This window comes from Geotrypetes seraphini, chromosome 3 (assembly GCF_902459505.1).
Source record: "Geotrypetes seraphini chromosome 3, aGeoSer1.1, whole genome shotgun sequence".
NCBI lineage: Eukaryota > Metazoa > Chordata > Amphibia > Gymnophiona > Dermophiidae > Geotrypetes > Geotrypetes seraphini.
The window spans coordinates 63,589,042-63,611,224 of NC_047086.1; the positions used below are offsets into that span (position 1 = coordinate 63,589,042).

Here is a 22,183-nt window from a genome sequence, read left to right on the forward strand (position 1 = left end):
CAAGGATCTCCCGTATGAGGAACGACTGGGTAAGTTGCAGCTGTACTCACTTGAGGAACGCAGAGAGAGGGGAGACATGATCGAGACGTTCAAATATGTCACGGGCCATATCGAGGTGTAAGAGGATCTCTTTTTCCTTAAAGGACCAACGGCAACAAGAGGGCATCCATTGAAAATCAGGGGTGGGAAATTTCATGGCGACACCAGAAAATATTTCTTCACCGAAAGGGTGGTTGATCGCTGGAATAATCTTCCACAACAGGTAATTGAGGCAAGCAGCGTGCCAGATTTTAAGAAAAGATGGAATTGGCATGTGGGATCTCTTCATGGAGGTAGTTAGGGGGTGGGCCATTAGTGTGGGCAGACTAGATGGGCCGTGGCCCATTTCTGCCGTCATGTTCTATGTTTCTATGTTTACTACAATCCTAGACAGTTGACTTTTAAATGGCACGACACTTTACCACCAACGTCTTCCAGAACACTGGCTCAAGAGCGCCCTAGAAACCAATGTTCTCAGAAATCTTAGGCTCCTACTCAGAGATGTTGACTCAGTCTTTCTGACTTGCTTCTAGAGTGCTTGGCCACTGCTCTCTAATCTCCTCCCCAGCACATCAGAGTTCAACTCACCTATTACCCCCAGCACTGGACTCTGATCACCACTGACACTTGGGTTTTGCATGTGGTGAAAGAAGGGTTCACTCTACATCTGCAGAAAATCATTCCAAACTAACCAGAGTCCTCTTTCAATTCCCAGCAGATTTTATCCTTCTTCAGGAACTTTCAGCCCTTCTGCAACTCAATGCAATCAAACCAGTACTTCCTCAGCAGAGTGGCCAGGGGTTCTACTCTAAGCACTTCCTCATACTGAAGAAGACGGGAGGTCTACAACCAATTCTTGACCTCCGTGCTCTCCACAAATACTTAGTGAAGGAGAAATTCTGCATGTTTTTCCTAGGAACCTTGTATCCCTTTCTAGAAAAGAACTTTGCTGATTAGATCTCAAGGAAGCATACACATACATCCCCATTCTGCATCCGAGGAAGGGCCTGAGGCTCTGATTGGCCCAGGTTGTATAAGGCCTTTCGGTTCCTTAGACCACCTGGGCCAATCAGAGCATCAGGCCCCTACCTGGTGCATCCCAGGATGCACTGGAGAAGGAAAGGCCCATTTTGAAGAGGCGGGCTAGCCAACTAATTCAAGGTAAGAGAGAGAGTGGTCGGAGGCAGGGGGTGTTGTATTGTGTGGCAGCAGGAGAGAGTGGGAATCTCTCCCACTGCTGGGAAGTGGCCTTAGGTGTCCATTGGCAGGCCTAGGTGCTTCCATAAGCATGAATCAGATGCATTAAGTGTAGGCCTGTAAAATGCTGGCCTCCATTTAAGGTGTCTGTACAAAACAATGGACGTGATTCTGGATGCAGTGCCTACCAGTGATTGACACACAGCAGGTGTCGTTTCCAGGATCAGGCCCTCATTGTTTTCTCCAAACTTTTAGTACACATTGTTTTTGGGGGGTTTCCATCTAATATTGGTGCCATTTTACTCTTTTCCCTGTGTTGAGGGTCCCCATGCCAATTCTAGTCTTTTGGATCCCCACAGTTTATCCCCTTTCTGGTGTTTTGGAATCTTCCTGTTATTGCAGTACCCCTTTTCTCTTCTCCTGGTGCTTTGGAGTCTTCTTTCCAATGTTTATGTCACTTTTCCTCTCTTCTAGAACCTTGAGGTCTCCAAGAATAGTTAAACTCTAGAACTCGTTGCCAGAGGATATGGTAACTGCGGTTAGCATGTCTGGTTTTTAGAAAAGGTTTGGACGAATTCCTGGAGAAAAAGTCCACAGTCCGCAATTATGATAGACATGAGGGGAAGACACTGCTTGCTGTTGGGATGTGCACTTAAATTTTTTGACATATAACTGGAAAGGGGGCATTACTATAAGAGGAATATAGGTGAGTCAGGAGCCTTAACTAAAGATATGTGCAGTATTATAGAATTGGGAAGATCCACATCTAATTTAGGCCCAAGAATTTATACAATGTTATCCACTGATGTAAATCCTTGTGCTTAAAACTTGTATCCCAATGGTATATACTATTCTATAAATGATCTCTAACTCAAAGTGCTGCTTATAGCAGTGCTCTTGTTTACTTTCAGTGAAAAGCGTGAAGGGGCATAATCAAATAAACCGTCTAAGTCCCCATTTGGCCTAAGGCCCTAAACGTTGAAAGTAGAAGCAGGGAAAATGTCCATTCTCAAAAAAAAAACGTCCAAAAGGAGGTATTTTTTGATAATGGCCTGCCTCTGCGTTCAGCTGTTTAAACGCCCAGACATACAGTGGTAGCTTGGTTTACGAGCATAATTCATTCCAGAAGCATGCTCGTAATCCAAAGTACTCATATATCAAAGCAAAGTGCCCCATAGAAAATAGTGGCAATACAGACAATTCGTTCTAGAACCCAAAAGGTGCCGAGGAAGTGGCGAGAGGTGGCCCAGGGGTCTATACCTACTTGTTCTTAAAGTACATAGGTAACTGATTCGCAGAATATCTCTCTCAATACCAGACCTCCAGATCTGCTAAACAATAGACACTAACTATGTCAATTCTATTCAATTTGTAACATTCTCTATAATCATTGTAAACCGCATAGAACTTCACGGTCCTGCGGTATATAAACCGTTATTATTATTATTATTATAATCTGTCGGGTGCCAGGTGCTGCAGTGCCGTCTCCTCCGTCCACCTCCTCTGTCTGTCATCCGCTGAAGAACCCCGCTGTGCTGATTCGGGGGCATGCTTCTAATGTCCACCAGCCGCTGGAGAACCCCGCAGTGCCGCTTCAGAGGGATGCTTCTTCCGTCCGCCAGCCAGCCTTCCATGTCGGGTGCCTTCCGCATGTTGGAGAGCTTCTATCTGAGCCTACGCAGCCGAGTGCTGTCCCACCTGCATGTTGCGTATGAACACGGACAACATCGATGATTAACATTGTGCGTGATCATATGCAACATGCAGGACGGCACTCGGCTGCGTAGGCTCAGATAGAGGCTCTCCAACATGCGGAAGGCACTCGACGTGGAAGGCTGGCCGGCGGACGGAAGAGGAATCTCCTGAAGTGGCGCGTCCTGCAGCTGTAAGTGCTCATTTATTGGGGTAATGCTCGGTTTGTGAGACAAAAGTTTGCTGAGTGTTTTGCTCGTCTTGCAAAACACTCACAAACCGCGTTACTGGCAAACCGAGGTTCCACTGTATAATAAACCAAAAAAAAGCCTGAGTCCCAAACGCCCAAATCCAGGCCTTTTAGGCAAAGGAGGAACCAGTCAGGGCAGGAGGGAGCCCAAGACCTCCTGTCCCAGCAAAACCCCCTATCCTCCACCACCACTAAGATACAGGCAGGAGGGATCCCAGGGCCTCCTGCCTTCGAGGCACCTCCCTCACAATCACCCCCTGAATCCTTGATTGGCCCCCCACCCGCTGACCCTGCAACCCCCCCTCCGCTGACCCCCCTGACACCTCCCTCCGGTACCGCAAAAGAGACAGGTTCTAAGCCCAATTGGCTGGCAGGCCTGCCATCCATCGAATGGCAGGCCTTAGGGCCTGATTGGCCCAGGTGCCTCAAACCCCGCCCACAGGTTCAGGGGGTGGGCGATCATCTTCGCGGCAGGAGAGATGAACTATCTATCCTGTCATGATAGTTGCATTAGGCGGTAGGCAGGTTGCTGGGGCCTCTGAGCTGCTGCGATCAGTTATGCGGCCCCTTTTTTGGCACTTATACCTGTTTTGACTTGGTCTAAGTCAAAACGTATAAGTGCCGACTAGGCAACCTGCCTAAATCTTTGGTTATACCTGCTGTACGACTAAGTGTAGGTTGGCCCACCTCCTGCCCTTTCACCTCCTCTAAAAACGCCTCTTTTCGCTCTATGCGTTTACAGGCAAGGGAAAGGCCTAAGCTGGTTTTAGATACGTCTAAAACCAGCTTTGGTTATGGGTACTTAGACGATCAGGCTTTTTGATCATCCAAGTACCCATTTAGGCCACTTCTTAGATGTTTTTTTTTTTTATTATGAGCCCCTTAGTGTTCAAACCACTGCTATAGCCCAGAAGCCACAGAGCTGGGTTCAAATCCCACTGTAACAGCTATACCAACTTCTATCAGTGAACATTTTTCATTGCACCACAGATCCCTCTATGGGAACTGTTTGTAAAATGCCTCTGTGAGAGCCTTCTGTAGCAAGGTTTGGCATATACAGTAAGTCCTGTGCAGATTATTCACAGGTTTTTGTTTATGGGATCAGGTATTTGATTTTGTGATCCGTAGAGGGTGCACATTCACACTGTGGGCCTAGTAGAGTGTGGATATTGTAATTGTTTCCAAGGAAATGCAGATAAGACATGATAGGGGTTCACACCAGCCCTAGTGCTTCTTTGAGAATACTTGTAAACCCTGCAGATGACACATGCATCATATAGGGCATAGTAGCAGCACTTCCTATCTCTCCCTCCCTTCTGCTCTTCACAGTAGACAGAAAACTAGTGCATTAGCTTCAAAACTTTGATATCAGATAGGGCAACCATAAGTCCTGAATGAAAACACAGAACGACTATTCAGAATCAAACTATATAAAACTAAATCTTTTTGAACATATATTTAAATAATTTTAAAAATGAAAACATATTTAAACAGGGGTTATGGAATGAGGAACTAAAACCTGATAACATATTTACAATTACAAAAAAGGTGAGGGAAGGAGGAATTGTCATTATGGGTAGAGAGGAGGGAGGAGGCTCCCAAGAGCTGCCTCAGGAGGTGGGGCAAACCAAGGCTCTTGGGAGGGGTCAGATCCTAGGATCCTAGCAAGGGGAGATGAAAGTAAGGTTACCAGATATCCGGATTTCCCCAGACATGTTCTTCTTTTGAGGACATGTCTGGGGGTCTGGATGGCTTTTCAAGCCCAGCACTTTTTCCAGGTTTTGAAATCGCGTCGGAAGGGGGCATCGGCACATGTGTGGATGCAACACAGTGACATCACATGCAGGCACACATGCGCGGATGCCTTCCTGTCTGACGGACAGGCAGCGGGAATGGGGATGGGGGGGGGGGAGCGGGGGTGGGTGGAACTGGGCATGTCTAGGAGTCCAGATTTTGCTGATGTAAAATCTGGGAACCCTAGATAAAAGACACCCTTGAGAATGCTCACTTCCTGTCCACTGCAACTTCCAGGGCCCTTTGTCACCGGTCAATAGCCTCTAGCATTAACACCATCCTCTCCAGCATAGTTTCAGTTCCAGTGGCAGGTGCAGGGCGCGGTGAAGCTGTACTTGCAGCTGCAGCTCCTAATGGTTAGTACAGTAGCCAAAGAATCTGAGGAACTGGCTTTGATTTTTCCTTATACCAGGGTATATGAAAAAAGAGATTAGACGACTACAATGAATACAAAACGCCACTCTGAAACTCCTATTCAAGGCAAAAAAAAAATTTGATCAGGTTACACCTCTGCTTATTGATTCTCATTGATATTCAGTCACCATATGCAGTATTTCCTTCTTCATTGGTTACCCGTCATCCACCAACTTACATTTAAAATGTTGTTTCTTACTTTTAAATCAAGACAACAACATTCTCCATCTTTTATTGATAGATTACTTCATCCCTGCAATCCTACAAGAATGTTGCGTTCTTGTCGACAAAATCTCACTGGCCCTTCATTACATCACATCATTTATGGCACAACTCATAAATCTATTTTCTCTGTAACAGCTCCCTACACTATGGAATGCTATGCCTCTCTATCTTCATGAAGAATCTTCCATGGACAGGTTTAAATCAAACTTCAAAACTTTTCTATTTAAAGATGCTTATAACTTCTTCCTCCGTCATTTACTCTCATTTACTAACAAGACTGAGATTATTTTAATCCAAAGGTAGACAACTCTGGAAAATGTTAAATATACTGTATGTTTCCCTCCCTTGATGTTATTCCTTAATAATTTTTTTTTTCTTTTCAAAAATATTGTATTTCTCCCCTTCAATCCCTATGAACCTAGTTGACTGTTTTTTGTACGCTTTTCCCCAGTATTTGTAATTTAAATTTATATACAAGTGGCTTAAGACTGCAATTGGCCATATACCTAAGGCCATTCCCCAGCACAGGGGTGTGGTGTGGGGTCTAGAGGTATGGGGTGGTGTCATTGAGTTTGATTGCGGGTGGTAGCAGGAGGGAGTGGGCATCCCTCCTACTTGTCTTCAATTGGGGGGATCAGAGGTTCTGGGGGGTGTCGCCGCTTTGGGTCAGTGTCAACAGGAAGGTGAGGGCATCACTCCTGCTTATTTTGCGGTACGTGTCAGGGCGTCCCCTGCGCAGCCATCTCAGCTAATTGCATCAGAGGTATTTTCTCCCTGATCAGCTCAGCCAGCAGGCCTCCCTGAGGCCTTGGCTTCGGAGAGGCCTGCCGGCTCAGTTGATCAGGGAGAAAATACCCCAGCTGCAATCAGTTCAGCCAGCTGTGTCTACTGTTAACTTTGGAAATTTGGCCAGCATTTTGTCACAGCCCTAGGGAAATGCCTAATGCTGCCTAAGCTCACTCAAGGCCATTTCTGGCCAAAACCATGTCCACGGACAGGCTTGGACATGCTTAAATATCCCTATGAATTTCCCTATACCTGCGACAAATGTCTACAGTGTAGGCGTCCTGCCTTTTTTTTAAACATGTGTTGTGATTGGTTCATAGACAACCCCGCGAAAGACAAAGGCGCGTGCCAACAACTGAGCGCAAGACGGAGGTGCGCGCCGAAAAAATTACAGTTTTTAGGGGATCCGACGGGGGTTTTGTTGGGGAGCCCCCCCCAGTTTACTTAATAGAGATCGCGCCGGCATTATGGGGGGTTTGGGGGGTTGTAACTGTCCACATTTTACAGTAAACTTAACTTTTTCCCTAAAAACAGGGAAAAAGTGAAGTTTTCAGTAAAATGTGGGGGGTTACAACCCCCCAAACCCCCCACAATGCGGCGCAATCTCTATTAAGTAAAGTGGGGGTGTTCCCCCCACGCCGTCCTGTCAGAGCCCTAAAAACAGTAATTTTCTGCGGCGCGCACCCCCACACTGCGTTCAATTGTCCCGGTGCGCTTTTGACCTGACACCGTTGTGATTAGCTTCCAGATGGTAGTAGGATGCCTACAATCAGGACACCCATTTATAGAATCAGCCCCAAGGTTTTGACGTCTACCAGTGCCCAAGTCTTATTCATGCATTGCTAGGCATGATTCTATAAATGGCGTGTATCTCTAGATTGACAGCTACTATGCTCTGTGTTGCTCGGCATCTAATTTTTAGGTGCCGTTTATAGAACTGAGGAATCAGAGCTGATTCAATATTAAACAGCACTGTTCAGTTAAGTGATACTGAATATTGGCTTATGGTGCTGTTTAAGCAGGCAGGACCTTCTCCTGACAATTTATACCATGCCAAATATCAAATGCCAAACTGACAACACCTTTTAAAATCTAGATGTTGATCAAGCATGTGGCAAAAAAACAACAAACCAGTTACACTAACTGGCTAATGCAAAGTTAATGCTGGAGTACTTGGGGCCAGATTCTACAAATGGCATCTAACACAGTAGATGCCTAGCAAACCAGCACCTACCACATGTCAATCAAAGTTAGACACCATGAATCACATCTAGAGGCGTGTAAATCAACAGGTGCTGGTATGTTAAGCCAGGGTTTTCTTGGTCTAATATACCAATGCCTAAGATAGATGCCTATTGGCACCTAACTCAATCCACAACCAAACTCTGCCCCTATCCATGCCTACTTTCTGTGTAGGTACCAGTAGGTGCCTCTGTGTAGATGCTTACCACATGGTGGTAGACACCTAATGAGTTAAATGTCTTTCAGCTAATTAATATTTTAAAATTAGTTTTTAATGACACTGACACTTTCAATTAACAGCGCCAAATATATATATATATTTTTAATTAAGTTGGGTTCCTAAATTGGCAGGCACCACTGGTTCAGGTGCCGTTTATAGAATGAGGGCCTTAGTGCCTCCTAAATAGGTACTGTGAACTAATGAGAACCTCAATACACAACCTGCAATAAAAAATACTGGGAGCACCCCTTCTTGATGCAGTATTAATTTTAGGATTAATGCATGTTAAAATTATTATTTTTTATTGTACCTGCTATACAAGGGGCCACTAAAAAGTTTTCAGCTCAACCAACAAAGTTGGGGTAGTCTCCATTGAGTGCTATACACTGGATCCAGCAATTTTCCTTGTTTGTTCGTTCCATAGTTTTCCAACACAATGAAAAAAGATGGAAAATCACTGAGCTAAGGGGCTTATTTTCAAAAAAAGATAGGTGTCCAAAAGATAGCACTTAGACGTCTTAATAGTCAAAACTCCAAGTGAGCATTCTCAAAACAGACTTTCTGGATGTCTTTCTGGTTGTTTGGTCTCTAGTGCATCCAAATCTTAAAGGGGGAGGGGGTGTTAGAGGTGTGTTTTGGGCAGGTTTAGTGTGGGCTTAAGACTCGGATGCTCCTCAGGCATAATCAAACTTTTAACAAAAGGTCATGGGCTTTTTCTAGACGTTTGGAGCCATACCTGTTTTAAAAGTGTCTAAATGCTAAAAAGGTGCCCAAACTGACCAGTTGACCATTGGTGGGATTAAGGCATGACCCCCCCTCCCCTTTCCTTACTCCCCAGTGGTCACTGACCCCACTCCCACCACCCAAAAATTAAAAAATAATATTCACGTGCATTCTAGTCTGTATTATGAGGGAATACTTAAAAGTTCTCAGCCCAAGCAGATTCAGATGTTAACACAGATATTTGAGCCCAGAGAGCAGTAACGCATTCTTAAGGGTTACTGCAGTTAATTTCACATTAAAAGTACCAGGTACAGATATCACCATATCTTGCTTATATTGTATAATCCCTCAAAAACCTACTGTACCTACATTAAGATGACACCTGCAAGCATAAGGGCTATTGTTGTGGTATACAGGTGGGTACAGTAAGTTTTGAGTGGGTTTTGGAGGGCTCACCATACAATATAAGCAAGATATAGTGACATCTGTACCTGGTACTTTTAATGTGAAATTCACTACAGTACTTAGAAGAGCCACTCTACTATGCTCAGCTGTCTGAACAGTTTACTAAGCTTGCAGTCTGCCTAAAGGAAAATTGTTATATGTTTTTCATGTGGACGAATTTATATTTGAAAATGGCCATAAAAGATAGACGTACTAAGAACCAAAATATCTATATAGGTCATTTGCAAAAAAAAAATAATAATAATAATAAAAAGATATATGTCTTGCTGTTTTAAGAATGGGCATTTTCTCTATTGGATTTCTGGATGTCTTTTCCAAAACATCCAAACTGAGACTTAGACGTTCTATTGAAAATGCCCCCTCCACTTGTATAGCCCTCAATGGAGGCCACCCCAACTTTGTTGGTTGGACTGAGAACTTTTCAGCAGCCCTTCATACCACCCATACCAAACAAAGGACCCAAGCGGTGTACAAAACTAAAATCAACTCTAAAAAGAAAAGAGCACCATTAATAGACAGGAAAAGTCACAACCAACACAGAACAGACACTCAAGAGATACCCTATCTGTACATGCTCACCACTCATTTCAGCAACCATCAGTAAGAAATGTAGCCTAATGAAAAAGACAATGAGAAAATAATGTGTTTTTAAAAGAACCTTGAACCTTGTGAATGATTATTCCAACAAGATTTGATCAGGCAATTAATTCCAGAGAGAGAGAGAGAGGGGTCAAAAAAGTTAAAAGTTATTTTCCTATTTGATCGTAAACCCCCCTCCCCCGGCCACGGCAGTAACAGCGCCGATGCTTATAGGAATTCTATGAACATTTGAGCTGTTAACACCACAGCCAGTGCTTAAAACCAAGCTACGGTTTTGTAAAAAGGGGACGGGAGTGGGGGGGGGGTTGGTAAATGAGCTAGCCTGGGATCAGGGAGTACCATTCTGTTAGAATCTATGGATCTGAGAAACCAAGAGGGTGTACAGTATAAGGAATTGTGGAAGATGAGAGCTTGGGATACCTGAATGGGATTCTTGAAATGCCAAGACCAAAACTTAATTCACTTTAGTAAAAGGGCCCCTTAACTTGTGACAATGAAATTAAAAATGCAAGAAATGTAAAAATTTATATAATCAAAGTTAGTACCTTACACTGGCTTTTACAAAGCTGCAGTAGAGGTTTCTGTGGACCAATGAGGTAAATGCTCTGCCAGTCATAGAAATCCTATGAACTTCAGAGCATTTATCTCACCAGCCCACAGTAGAAATCTCTAAGCATCTTTGTAAAAGGAGCCCTTAATTAGGTGTTTGAAAAAATTACAAATATTTATTTTTTACTAATATTTATATATCTCCACATCCACCTATATAGCCCTCAATGGACAAAAGTTAATTCAAAAATATATATTTGGAAACACCAACTTGATTACAATTTATGCATAATTATTCTTGAAATGGCAATTGTTACCATTTGTTTTTAGTATTGTCTTTCACCTAAAAGCAAAATCCTTGTTTTGATCCTAGGACAAGAAGACTGGGCTACAGCCCGTCCCAGTTTAAAAGCACCACATCCAAGGCCATCCAGAGGGGGTTACAGAGAACATCCTTATGGTAGATATTGAAGGTCCTCTCCAGCTGTGATTTCATCCTCAAAGACAATTAGTAGCCCGTGATCGCCACTTAAACAGCAACAAGACAAGTAATAGTCCATTTCTTTTCTATTCTAGAGATTACTGCTTAATGGTTGCCCTATGTACTTCTTGTATTTCCAATAGCATTGACGTGACATTGACATTCGTATTCTTTTATAACACGGACTTAAATCTTTGGCAAACATTGTCTCGGAACCATGCAACAAGATAATGTTCTCTTGGTTGTTATTCACTGTTGTGTGTAAATTTTCTAAAACAAAGCATGAAGCTGTTACAGCTCTGATCTCTATCCATACAGCTAAGCCTGAGAATTTGTTTAGGTTTGGAGAAGAAACTGTAATGACTTTTTCAGAAGATAATTAAGGTGTAGATAAGATGTTTTAAACTGTCTTTTTTTAACATATGTTAGACTAAGATGTTCAATATTAAGTTGTAAATTTAATTTAAAATGTTGTTTTAATGGGGTTGGAAACAAGCAGCTACCGAATGTATGTAGCTAACGGAATTTGTTCAGTGTTTTAACCTGTAATTGTAAAAAGAAATTACATAAAGTTCCATGTGTAAGCTTCTCTAAATAGGAAACCATAATTTGTCAAATATGTTTGCCATAATTTGTCAATAAAGCTGAAACCTTTTGTAACAAACTAAATTTGGAATTACTTGTTTTCTAGCTATAAATGCCTGCTTTATTTCTTCTTCGAGAGATGCCTAAAATGTTTTATATATAAAAATACAAAAATGAACCCAAGCCTGTTTTAAGCATTTTGTGTAAGATTTTAAAAGTTGTATTAATAACATATGGTTGTTAAATAATTTAAAAGTTAACAAACTAAACTGTTACTTGAACCATGGTTAGTAAGCACTAATGTATAACTTGTTAATGGAACAATTGGATTTAGCACAATAAATGGATTTTAAACTATCCTCTAAGCTTGATCTCACTAAACATAAACTCTGATTGACTTGTTTGTATAGCATGTCTCTCGTGAGAGTGTAATGGAGTTTAAAGAGGTAAGATTACCACTTACCACTGTCTAAATGCATAGTTGTTCAACCTTTGAGTTATCCCGTACATTAAACACCCCATTGAACATGTAAGCATTGCATAGATTCACATTCTTGTTTGCACGCAAAGGGGTGCGTTGGCTGCATCTGCGTAGTGTATAACAATTTGTCTCTTACAAACAAATCGTCAGTGTCACTGCCCAGTTGTTGCAATTGAACTTCAAAAACTCTATTTGTAATTTTCAGTGCTAAATATCACCGCCCTTGAAGGCAGTTTAGAGGGCTGATATTTCTTTTGAGACTATCAGACTTGATGGCTGATGATTATTAAGGAAATATATCGCAGGACTCAAAGGATGACTAAACGTTAAACAGGTAACACTAATAGTAACTCTGTAATTTTGAGTATGCGAGTAATGTTAAATATTCTCCGTTATTAAGTTACCGATAGTTAAAAAAGTAAACCTGCCAAAACATAACAAATAGGAATCTAGGCTATTAAAACAACTAATTAACATTAACTAGTGACAACAAAATTATTTACAATACATAAACTTTGAGTTAATAAACAGAAATAAAATTAATCATAATAGTAATGTAGCTCTTGCTAACAACAAATCTATAACCTTGATTTTTTGGTGAAAAAGAAAATGAGAACTTGATGTAGGCAAGCCAAAACTGTTAATCTTTTACACACCCTGTTTACTCTATGATAAAAACTTGTGGCTTTTTGTCAATGTGATTGGTTTACTTTTTTGATGAGAACAAGGCGTAGGCCCTTATGCAGGATGGAAAATCTCTTGCTGTTGAAGTTGCATGCTGATTATTTTTAAATCGTTTATAAAGTTAATGAAGTTTGGGAAGCTTTCTTGTTGCCACTTGAAGCTGCAATATCATTTGTCATATATCATTCAGATTCCTGTCCGTTTTAACGATTTCACTCTCTTTCGCTATTTCAGGTACATGTGGGCAATGGAAAACTTGGCAGAAGGAATAATGGCTTTGTTAGGTAAGCAGTTCAATGGCTTAGATGTGTTTCAGAATTCTCCATCATGCCGATAGTGTCATAATTTGTCAAAGAATAGAACTTTTGAAAGGATCTCAAACATTTTTAAGTGTCTCACTTACAAGCTAACAAAAGGTCCATTCATAGGTATGAGACAAATAAATAACTGTACAACAAAACCCCTGCCCTTGCTGAGCTATTATCAGGATCACCAAAAGGAATTTTGGGAGACCATTGCATACAATATAGAACCAATTTGACGAATACCTTATTAACCAAGAAAATAATCTTAACCCAGTTCTTAGAACATTTCAGTTTTTAATTGTCTCTGCATGCGGTTAACAATTTCAGCCTTATGTTGCTTGTTATGACCTAAGATTATATTAGTTGAACAGTGAAGTTCCGAAAATATTCTTCATATTAGTTCTATGCATGATGGTCCTCTAAAATCACTATTGGCAATGCTGAAAGTACCATACTTTAAACTATGTTCATATTCCGCTTCCTGAAAATACAATTCAAAATGCATAAAATCTGACTTTGTTTTTCTGATCCACACAATAGTGGCATAGTGAGGGTAGGAGGTAGAGAATGACACTGTGACAAAATTCATCACCGTTCCCGCAGATAAAGGAGAGAGGGAAGAATCAGAGTATGAATGGCCACAACCACTGACCCACAAGCTTTGCTTTGAAGAATGCTGGTGTAGAAGGACTGAGGTTGAAATAGTCACTAGAAAATGACATGGGATTATTTCCTCCGGTTATTCCCGGGGACGGGAACGGTGATGAATTTTGTCACCGTGTCATTCTCTAGTAGGAGGCACCCGGGGCAGTGGTATAACCCTTTCTGCACCCCTCCATTCCTTCTGCGCCAACCCCCCCCCCCTCCCGCCACACTCACACCCTCTCTCCCCACCCCGAACCTCTTTAAATCTTCCCCTGAGCGATCAGCTTCTCCGCTGGTGTTTCCTCTGTCACTTCCTGGCCCCATGACTCAGAAGCGATTATAGAGGGAGCTAGGCCAGTGCAGGCAAAAGGTTGAGTAGTTGCTTGTGCTGGCAAAGATTTTTAAAGAGATATGGGAGGGCTGGAAAAAGGGAGGGCATGAGCATGGCATGGGGGGAGGGAGGGCGGCAAAGTGGTTTTGTGGTGGATGAATAGTATTTTCTCTGTAATTTCTATTGTTTTTATATTTTATATATTTTATAATTTTATTGTGAACCATTTAAATATTTCTGATAGACGGTATAATCAATAAATAAATAAACTTGAACTAAGACGGTGCCCAGGGCAATCCCCCCCACCCCCAATTACCACGCCACTGATAGGGAGTATTCTATAACTTGCAGCCTCCATTTAGGAATGCCAATGCTCTAATGGAATCTAAGCACCAAAATGTCATTATAAAATACTAACATATCTAAATTTAGTTTATGGGTTATGGATTTTAATTTTATTTACTATACGGGCCTTCCTTAGGCAATAACAGAGAGGTTCACAATCACAAAAAAACAACAACAATTAGAATGAAAGTACAAATCAAGAGCGAAAGGATAGCAAAGGGAGAAGGAAAAAGGACACAAAATAAGATAGATTAAAATAGTTTACAGACCACTTCCCTAGTAATCCCCCACAACCATTCAACTAAATAGAAAAGATTTTTTCAAAAATATAGGTCTTCAGAAGGGATCAGAACTTCAAATATGTAGACTCAAGGTGAACTGAACGCTGAACGAGGGAGGAAATTCCGAATGCATGAAAAGTCTCTTTTTCTAGTAAGTTCATAATGTACTGTGCACACTATTTATACCAGATCAATGGCAAATGTAAATGGGTGTGCTCAAATGTGCCATGGAAAGCATACTTACACATATTTATTTTTTTTACATTTATAAGCCCTCTATAAACTAAGGGGCTCTTAATCAAAAAACAAAATACATCTAAAAACCCGCATAAATCAGTACTTGGATGATCAAAAAGACAGGACGTCCAAGTTCCGATAATCGAACAAGGTTTTAGACGTATCTAAAACCAGTTTAGGCCTTTTCCCTGTCGCTGTGTGCCCAGAGTGAAAAGGGGCATTTTGGGATAAGTGGGTAAGGCGGGAGGAGGGCAGGATGTGGGACGACTTAGACTTAGTCTTCTAGCAGCCATAATCGAAAACTTTGAGAACTTGCCTAGAAGGAACTTATATGTTTTGACTTAAACCAAGTCAAAGCAGGTAGAAGTTCCAGATCGGGCCACTGAGCTGATCGTAGCTGCCTCTCAGGCAACCTGTCCCCTACTTCATAACGATTGTGGCAGGAGGGATGTCCAGTCACTTCTGCCTGAAGCCGCTGCTACTCCCCCCCCCCCCCGAATGTTTCTTGGCAGGAAAGATGTCCAATCTCTCTCCTGCCGCGATCCCCTGAACCCTCCCACCAATGTTCCCCAGAAAGGGATGCACTATTCCTCCTGCCGACACCCCCCCAACAATGTTCCCTGGCAGGAGAGATGCCCAATCCTTTTTGTCGACTCCCACCCCCTGACAATGTTCCCCAGCACAAGGGGCGCCCAATCCCTCTTTCCGACTCCCTCACACAACCCCGACAATGTTTCCTGGCACAAGAGATGCCCAATCCCTCTTACCGACTACCCCCTACACCCCCAACAATGTTCCCCTGCAGGAAGGATGCCCGATCCTTCCTGCTGACATTCCCCACCCAATCCTGAAAGATCACCCCCAAAAGTTTGCCACCACCCCCCCGGACCCTACCCCTAAAAGTACACCATCACCAATCCCAGACCCCCCACCACCCCTGAAAGTATGCCACCACCATCCCATGGACCCCCCAGACCACCCCTGAAAGTTCACCACCCACCCCCACCTGGACCCCCACTCCTACCAGTTACCTTTTTGACTCCCCAGCTATGATGCGTTTGTTTGCAAGTCACGCAGTTATGCTATTCCAGCACTAGTATTAACTTGGATTCAATTTGAACCAGCTTACATCGGGTCCCCTGAAGCAGGGAACGAAACAGGGCCACGTTGGGACCCCCTCACTCCTGTTTAACAGCTAAGTGGACTTTTTAATCAAGTATGCAGTGACATTTGCATGATATTAACAACAAGAACAAACCAGTTATTTTGAACTTTTGAAACAGTTGAACTTTTTAGCCTTTCCAGATTGTGATCAAAAAACATTTTCATAGAATAACAATAACTGGAAGGTAAACTCTTTACCCAAGGGAGGTCTTGTAGCCTTCCTTTTAGAGTTTCATATCTCTGAGTAATTTTATAAAATATTTCTTGATCACCCTTCAAAGGCTTGTCTGCATTTACAGGGGAACAATGTTTGGCTGGTGGAGGGGTGTCAGGGGATGGGGTGTGCTTTTAGGCAAAGGTCTGGTCTCTCCCATGCCTAAAAGTTCTTATTTTGGGTGTTTGGGATTTGGGCAATTTTTTTTTTTTTTTTTAGAATAGGGCTTAAAGGTAGACGTAGTGGCAGTGTGGCTGATTAAACTCCTGAATGTACAGGTAGGCCAATCGTGAAAAAAAAACCAAAACATTCTGGGTGTTTTTTTTGAGAATGGACATTTCCCTGCTGCCTACTTTGTGCGCCTAGGGCCTTAGACCAAAAGGGGACTTAGATGCTGTTTTTGATTATGCCCCTCCACGTGAGTTACAATATAATACAGACAATGGACCGGAATCTCTCTATGCTATTGTAAAAAAACAGTGTGGGAAAAAATGTACTTAATGTTATTCTATAAACTGCACATAAAGTTAAGTACAGTTTATAGAATATGCAGAGCAGCCAGCCCTATGACAAAAGTTTAGATGTGACCACTTGTGTTAGCCAAAATCTGGTGTAAAAGCCCAACCTTAAATTCTACGCAAATCAGGCATATTCTATAACAGTGTGTATAATTTATGGGAATGGTCAAGGCCTGCCCATGCCCCTATCATGGCCCCTTTCAGATCAGTACATTAGAATTTGCATACAACACTTTAGAATATGCTTAGGTATTTGTGCACATATCTACTTATTCATTTATCATATTTATATCCTTCTGTAAGCAGAGCAGGTTACAAAATTAGTGTTAATTAGTGCCAATTGCTTGTTAGTAGCCAATTATCAGCGCTGATGGCCTCATAACACAATTAAACAATTAAGTTGTGCATGCAGTTTGGCCACACAGCCAAATTTGCAGGTGTAACTATTTAACATTTTTTTAAGTGATATTGCTGAAGGGCTATCAGGTAAGATTTGCCTCTTTGCAGATGATACCAAAATTTGCAATAGAGTAGACACCCCAAATGGTGTGGATAAAAATGAGGAAGGACCTAGTAAATCTTGATAAATGATCAGAAATTTGGCAACAAAGATTCAATGCTAAGAAATGCAAGGTTATGCATTTAGGCTGCAGAAACCTGAGGGAACAGTACAGTTTAGGGGGTGAAGAATTTTTGTGCACAACAGAAGAGCGGGACTTGAGTGGGATTGTATGTGATGATCTTAAGGTGGCCAAACATATTGCAAAGGCAAAGGTGAAAAGCTAAAAGGATGCTAGGACGCATAGGGAGAGGTATGGCCAGTAGGAAAAAGGAGGTATTGATGCCCCTATATAAGACTTTGGTGAGGCCTCATTTAGAAATTGTGTACAATTCTGGAGGCCACATTGTCAAAAAGATATTAAAAGGATGGAGTCGGTCCAGAGGAAGGCTACTAAAATGGTATGTGGTCTTCATCATAAGGCATATGGGGACAGACTTAAAGATCTCAATCTGTATACTTTGGAGGAAAGGCGGTAGAGGGGAGATATGATAGAGACGTTTAAATACCTACGTAATATAAATGTGCATGAGTCGAGTCTCTTTCATTTGAAAGGAAACTTTGCAATGAGATGGCATAGGATGAAGTTAAGAGGTGATAGGCTTCGGAGTAATCTGAGGAAATACTTTTTTATGGAAAGGGTGGTAGATGCATGGAATAGTCTCCCAGAAGAGGTTTCAAGTCTCCCAGACAGTTTCTAGTTTATTAAAATTTTGATAAAACAGGGGAAACATTGAACATATAAGTGCTGACTAGACAATACTTGACAGACATTAAAACAATAGGAAAGCGGCAGAGACTGTGTATGAATTCAAGAAAGCCTGGGTCAGGCATGTGGGATCTCTTAGGGAAAGGAGGAGATAGCGGATGCTGCGGATGGGCTGACTGGATGGGCCATTTGGTCTTTATTTGTCTTCATGTTTCTATGTTCTATAAAATAGAATCTGGGGGGATTTTTTGGAGACCCTCTCATGCCTCTTCCATGTGCCACCCAAATTTATGTCCCTTTGCAGTTATGTGCTATGACAATTACACAGATGTAAGTGGCAGTTTTCTGTGTACTAATGTACATAAGGTGCATGTAGTCGCATGCACCCAGTTACAGAATTGCGCATTGTATTTTTTCAACATGAAAGACCAATACTAGAGATACTAAGAAAATAAATATAAGAAACCATTAAAACCAAATTGCATAAGTTTTCTCACACTAACTCAATATAGTGGAATCCCCTTTTGCAACAATAGCTGTCATTTGTCATTTAGGATAAGTATCTACCAATGCCTACTGTTACTGTTAATATAACTAGTCTTCAGCTACTACTGAAAAGGCATGAATTAAATCTAAATAATAATAATAATACTGTATATACTCTAATATAAACCAAGATTTGTGGGCCAAAAAAATAGCACCAAAATGGAGTTTATATTCTCTCCTCCTTTGGATGGTGGTGCTTTTTTTCTTCCCCTCCCCACCTGATGACCAACAATGCTGTTTTCCACCCCTCCAGATGACCAGCACTGCTATCCTCCTCCCCCTTCCCATGACCGGCACATCTATCTCTCCCCACTCTGATGACCAGCACTGCTATCCCCACTGATGATCATGTCTATCTCCTCCCCCCTCCCCCGAAGACCGGCACTCCTATTGCCCCCCCCCCCGAAGACCAGCACTCCTATTCCCCCCTCCTCCTTATTCACCGGCACTCGTATCCTCCACTACCCGCTCCCTTTTGCCTCAGACTGACATTATACTTACAGTCACGATGCTCTGGAAGCCAATGCTGACACTCTGGGCTGGGCTGAAGGGCCTTGAGTGTCTGTGCATGCTCAAGGCCTGTTGGCTCCTACCCTCTCTGGGATTCTTAAAGGGAGTCCAGCAAGCCTTGAGCATGCACAAATGCTCAAGGCCCTTCACCAGCACAGCACAGAGCATCATCATCGCCTTCCAGAGCATTGGGTTGTATGTGCGATGTCGGTCTGGGGCAGGAAAGAGTGGGTAGTGGAAGATAGGAGTACCTAAGATCGTGGCCTCCTCTTATACTTTTCTTTTGCCGCAGACCACCCCCATCTGAAGCAACTTCCTGTTTCCACTTGGGTGGATTGCAGCAAAGGAACAGTGCAGGGGAGGTCGTGGGCAGCAAGAGGAAGGAGATGGTGGCATATGGATGGCGGGAAGGTGAAGAGATGGTGCACGGATGAAGGGAAGGGGAAGAGATGAGGCATGGATGGAGGGAAGGGGAAGAGATGGAACACATGGATGGTGGGAACTGGAGAAAGAGGGAAGAGATGGTGCATATGAACAGAGAGAAGGGGAAGAGTTGGAAAGATAGATTTGAGATGGAGGCAGTGCCAAAGAAGGATATAGTACCAAAAGTGAAGGAGAGGAAAGAAACAGCAAATGTATAAGGAAGCCTTGGAAACAGAGTTAAGAGCACAAATGGAACAAGATGACCACAAAAAATAAAATTTCCAGATAACAAAGGTAGGAAAACGGTTTTTATTTTCAATTTAGTAATTGAAATATGTCAGCTTTAAAAATTTACATCTGTTGTTTTTATATTTTGGACTGTTCAGGAAGAATGTGTTTCTTTAGATTTCTCTTGTGGTATACAGTGTGCATAAACTGGCATATTAGAGTTCTGTTTGTATACAATTGTACTTTTACTTTGTAAGTTTGTATTTGAAAAGGTTTTTTTCTTTTTTCTGCATGTGTGGCTGAGGTCAGGTGTTCTGGTGGGGATGACAAATGACACTCATACACCCAAATTTCTAACCTAGGTTTATATTCAAGTCAACCTTTTTTCTTCCTATTTTGGGGAGAAAGGTTACCTCAGTTTATATTCAGATTGATTTATAGCTGAGTATTTATGGTAATAATGATAAGAAAAAATTGCACAATGGGCTGATGCAGGTGGGAATGAAGGAAAGAAGAGAAGAGAGATGCCAGATCATGGAGGAAGGGGTAGAGAAAGGAGAGAAAAAATGGTGAGGGGTTGAAGCTGAAATAAGTCATGTATAAAGGAGAGAAGGGGCACAGGCTGGATTGAAGGGGAAGAGGGTAAACATCCCATTCCAAGTCTGGGTCTGATTCAGCATTTGGGGGTGGGGGTGGGGGGTAGAGGACAATGCTCTCCCTCCTCCACCCCAAAAATATACCCATACAGTTGCCGCAGCTTTCCCATTCCTCTGTGTTGATTTTGCATAAGCAAACCCACTTCTGTCAAAATCGAGTATGTTATTTATTTTCCCTTAGATCTGGGTTCTCAGTGAAAATTACCAAGTCAAAGAGCTGTTTTGTGAGCAGTGCAGTATTACACCCCCTTAAAAATCATTGCCGGGAATTTCTGCCAATGTAGATCCTAACAGAGGTTTTATTTTCACAAGTAAAAGACAGTTGCACTAATTTGGGAGGTGAGAAAGACCAAAAGAAGCAGTGGGAGGTCCTTTTAGACTTTATTAATATACCTCAGAGGAAATCTCTTTAGAAACATTGTGGGATGCTTTCAAAGCTATTATGAAAGGGCAAATCATTTCGTATTTGGCACACATTAGGAAACAGTTCAAAAAGGAATTTTCTTCCTTGGAACAAAATATTAAGGATTTGGAGTCACAATTGGCCTCAAAATGGGAACAAATTACTTTACAGGCCCTCTTAAAAGCTAAATATAAATATAGTGAGATTTCCTTTCAACAGGCTAGGAAAGATTTGTTTTCTCAGCAGGCTCTGTATTATGGTAACTCAAATAAAGCGGGAAGAGTATTGGCTAATTATCTCAAAGCCAAAGAAAAGTAAAGATTGCTGCTATAAAAGATGAGAAGGGTGAAACTCATTTTCAAATTGGAAATATTTTAAAACAATTTTTGAAATATAAAGCTTTATTCTTCTGAGCTTTATTCAAATAAGGAACTTGAGGGTTATGAGTTTTTAAAGTTAATAAAGGGACCAAAAATCCCCGAGCATATAAAGGGAGATCTTGAGGCGCCCATATCATTGAAAGAACTTCAGACAGCATTGAAGTCCCTTAGAGTTGGATCTGCTCCAGGTGGTGATGGGTTCTGAGGAGTAGTGGCTCATGGCCAGTAGGGGGGTGATGTTTATGGGACGGTAATGGAATGGACATGACAGTGCAGTATTTTTGTGGAGTTTTTCTACAAAAGTGCCTATTTTTCGTATGATTCTGGGTAATTCTAGTTAGATACAAGCATATGTGTTAGTTAAGGCCACGCCCAATAGAAGCGTACGAAAGACGGGTAAATAAAAAATCTGAATATCAATGTAGTTAAAGCCAGAAAAACACACTACAGATTAATATAAGGGAAAGAATGGTGTTCTTTTTATGTACTTTGATGCTAGGCTAGATCATGGAGGAAATCATAAGGGTTACATGGAATCCATTTTGATTCTCTGTCTTTGCTATATTTTCTGTCTTTTGGAATTCATTTTGTGTTTCCAGGTCTTTGTTCTCAGCATCTTGGTGTTAATTAATATCACATGTGCTTGCTTTAGGCTAGTTAGTAACGTGTCCAAAACTAAGATATAACAGGAATTAAATATAGTTTTGAATGAATGTATGGAAGCTTGGCCAAGCAAGTGCTGGAGTGAAGTGTATGACTGTGTATGGAACAAAGGAATGGGTTTTGAAAAACATAATATATATTTGCAACCTAAAGAAATCCTAAAGCAACATCTGGAAGTAATTAAGTCAGAGATTCCTGCCCTAACATAGGAAGGCTTGTGTGTGAGACTGTCAGCTCAGACAGCCTCTCCTCCTCCTCCTGTGGGCTACAGCTATATAATTTGAACCTGTCAATTTAGGGAGAGCTTTTTTCCTCTAAGGCTGAGAACTTTTTAGCATCTTTTTAACAAATAATTTCTCTTAATATACTTTTGTGAAAATTATGATTTATATTCAGAAACGACTATAAGCAAACAAATGTACTTTTCTAAAACTTTTTGCTTTGTTTAACTTTAAAGACCACCTCTTTTGTTACTTGTTATTGGTTGTCAAACCTGATGATGTCACCGAGCCAAAAGTATATAATAGAATGACCTGAGATATTAAGATGAGCTCGTTATTAGAAGGCCAGCATTTGGCAACTATAACGATCTCCCATTAGCGCAACTGTTAAGCAATTATGCTTGATTCTTTTGATCTC

The 22,183-nt window shown here is 41.7% G+C and overlaps 1 protein-coding gene across 1 annotated transcript in view; it reads left to right on the top strand.

Annotated features, from left to right (window-relative positions):
• KHDRBS2 (KH RNA binding domain containing, signal transduction associated 2) overlaps window positions 1–11,591 on the top strand; it is a 626,093-nt gene extending 614,502 nt beyond the window's left edge. Inside the window, exon 9 of the mRNA XM_033937546.1 lies at window positions 10,570–11,591. Within this exon, the coding sequence (XP_033793437.1) occupies window positions 10,570–10,667 (98 nt within the window). The 3' untranslated portion in view covers window positions 10,668–11,591. The remainder of the gene's footprint in view (window positions 1–10,569) is intronic.
• Window positions 11,592–22,183: the final 10,592 nt, after the last annotated feature.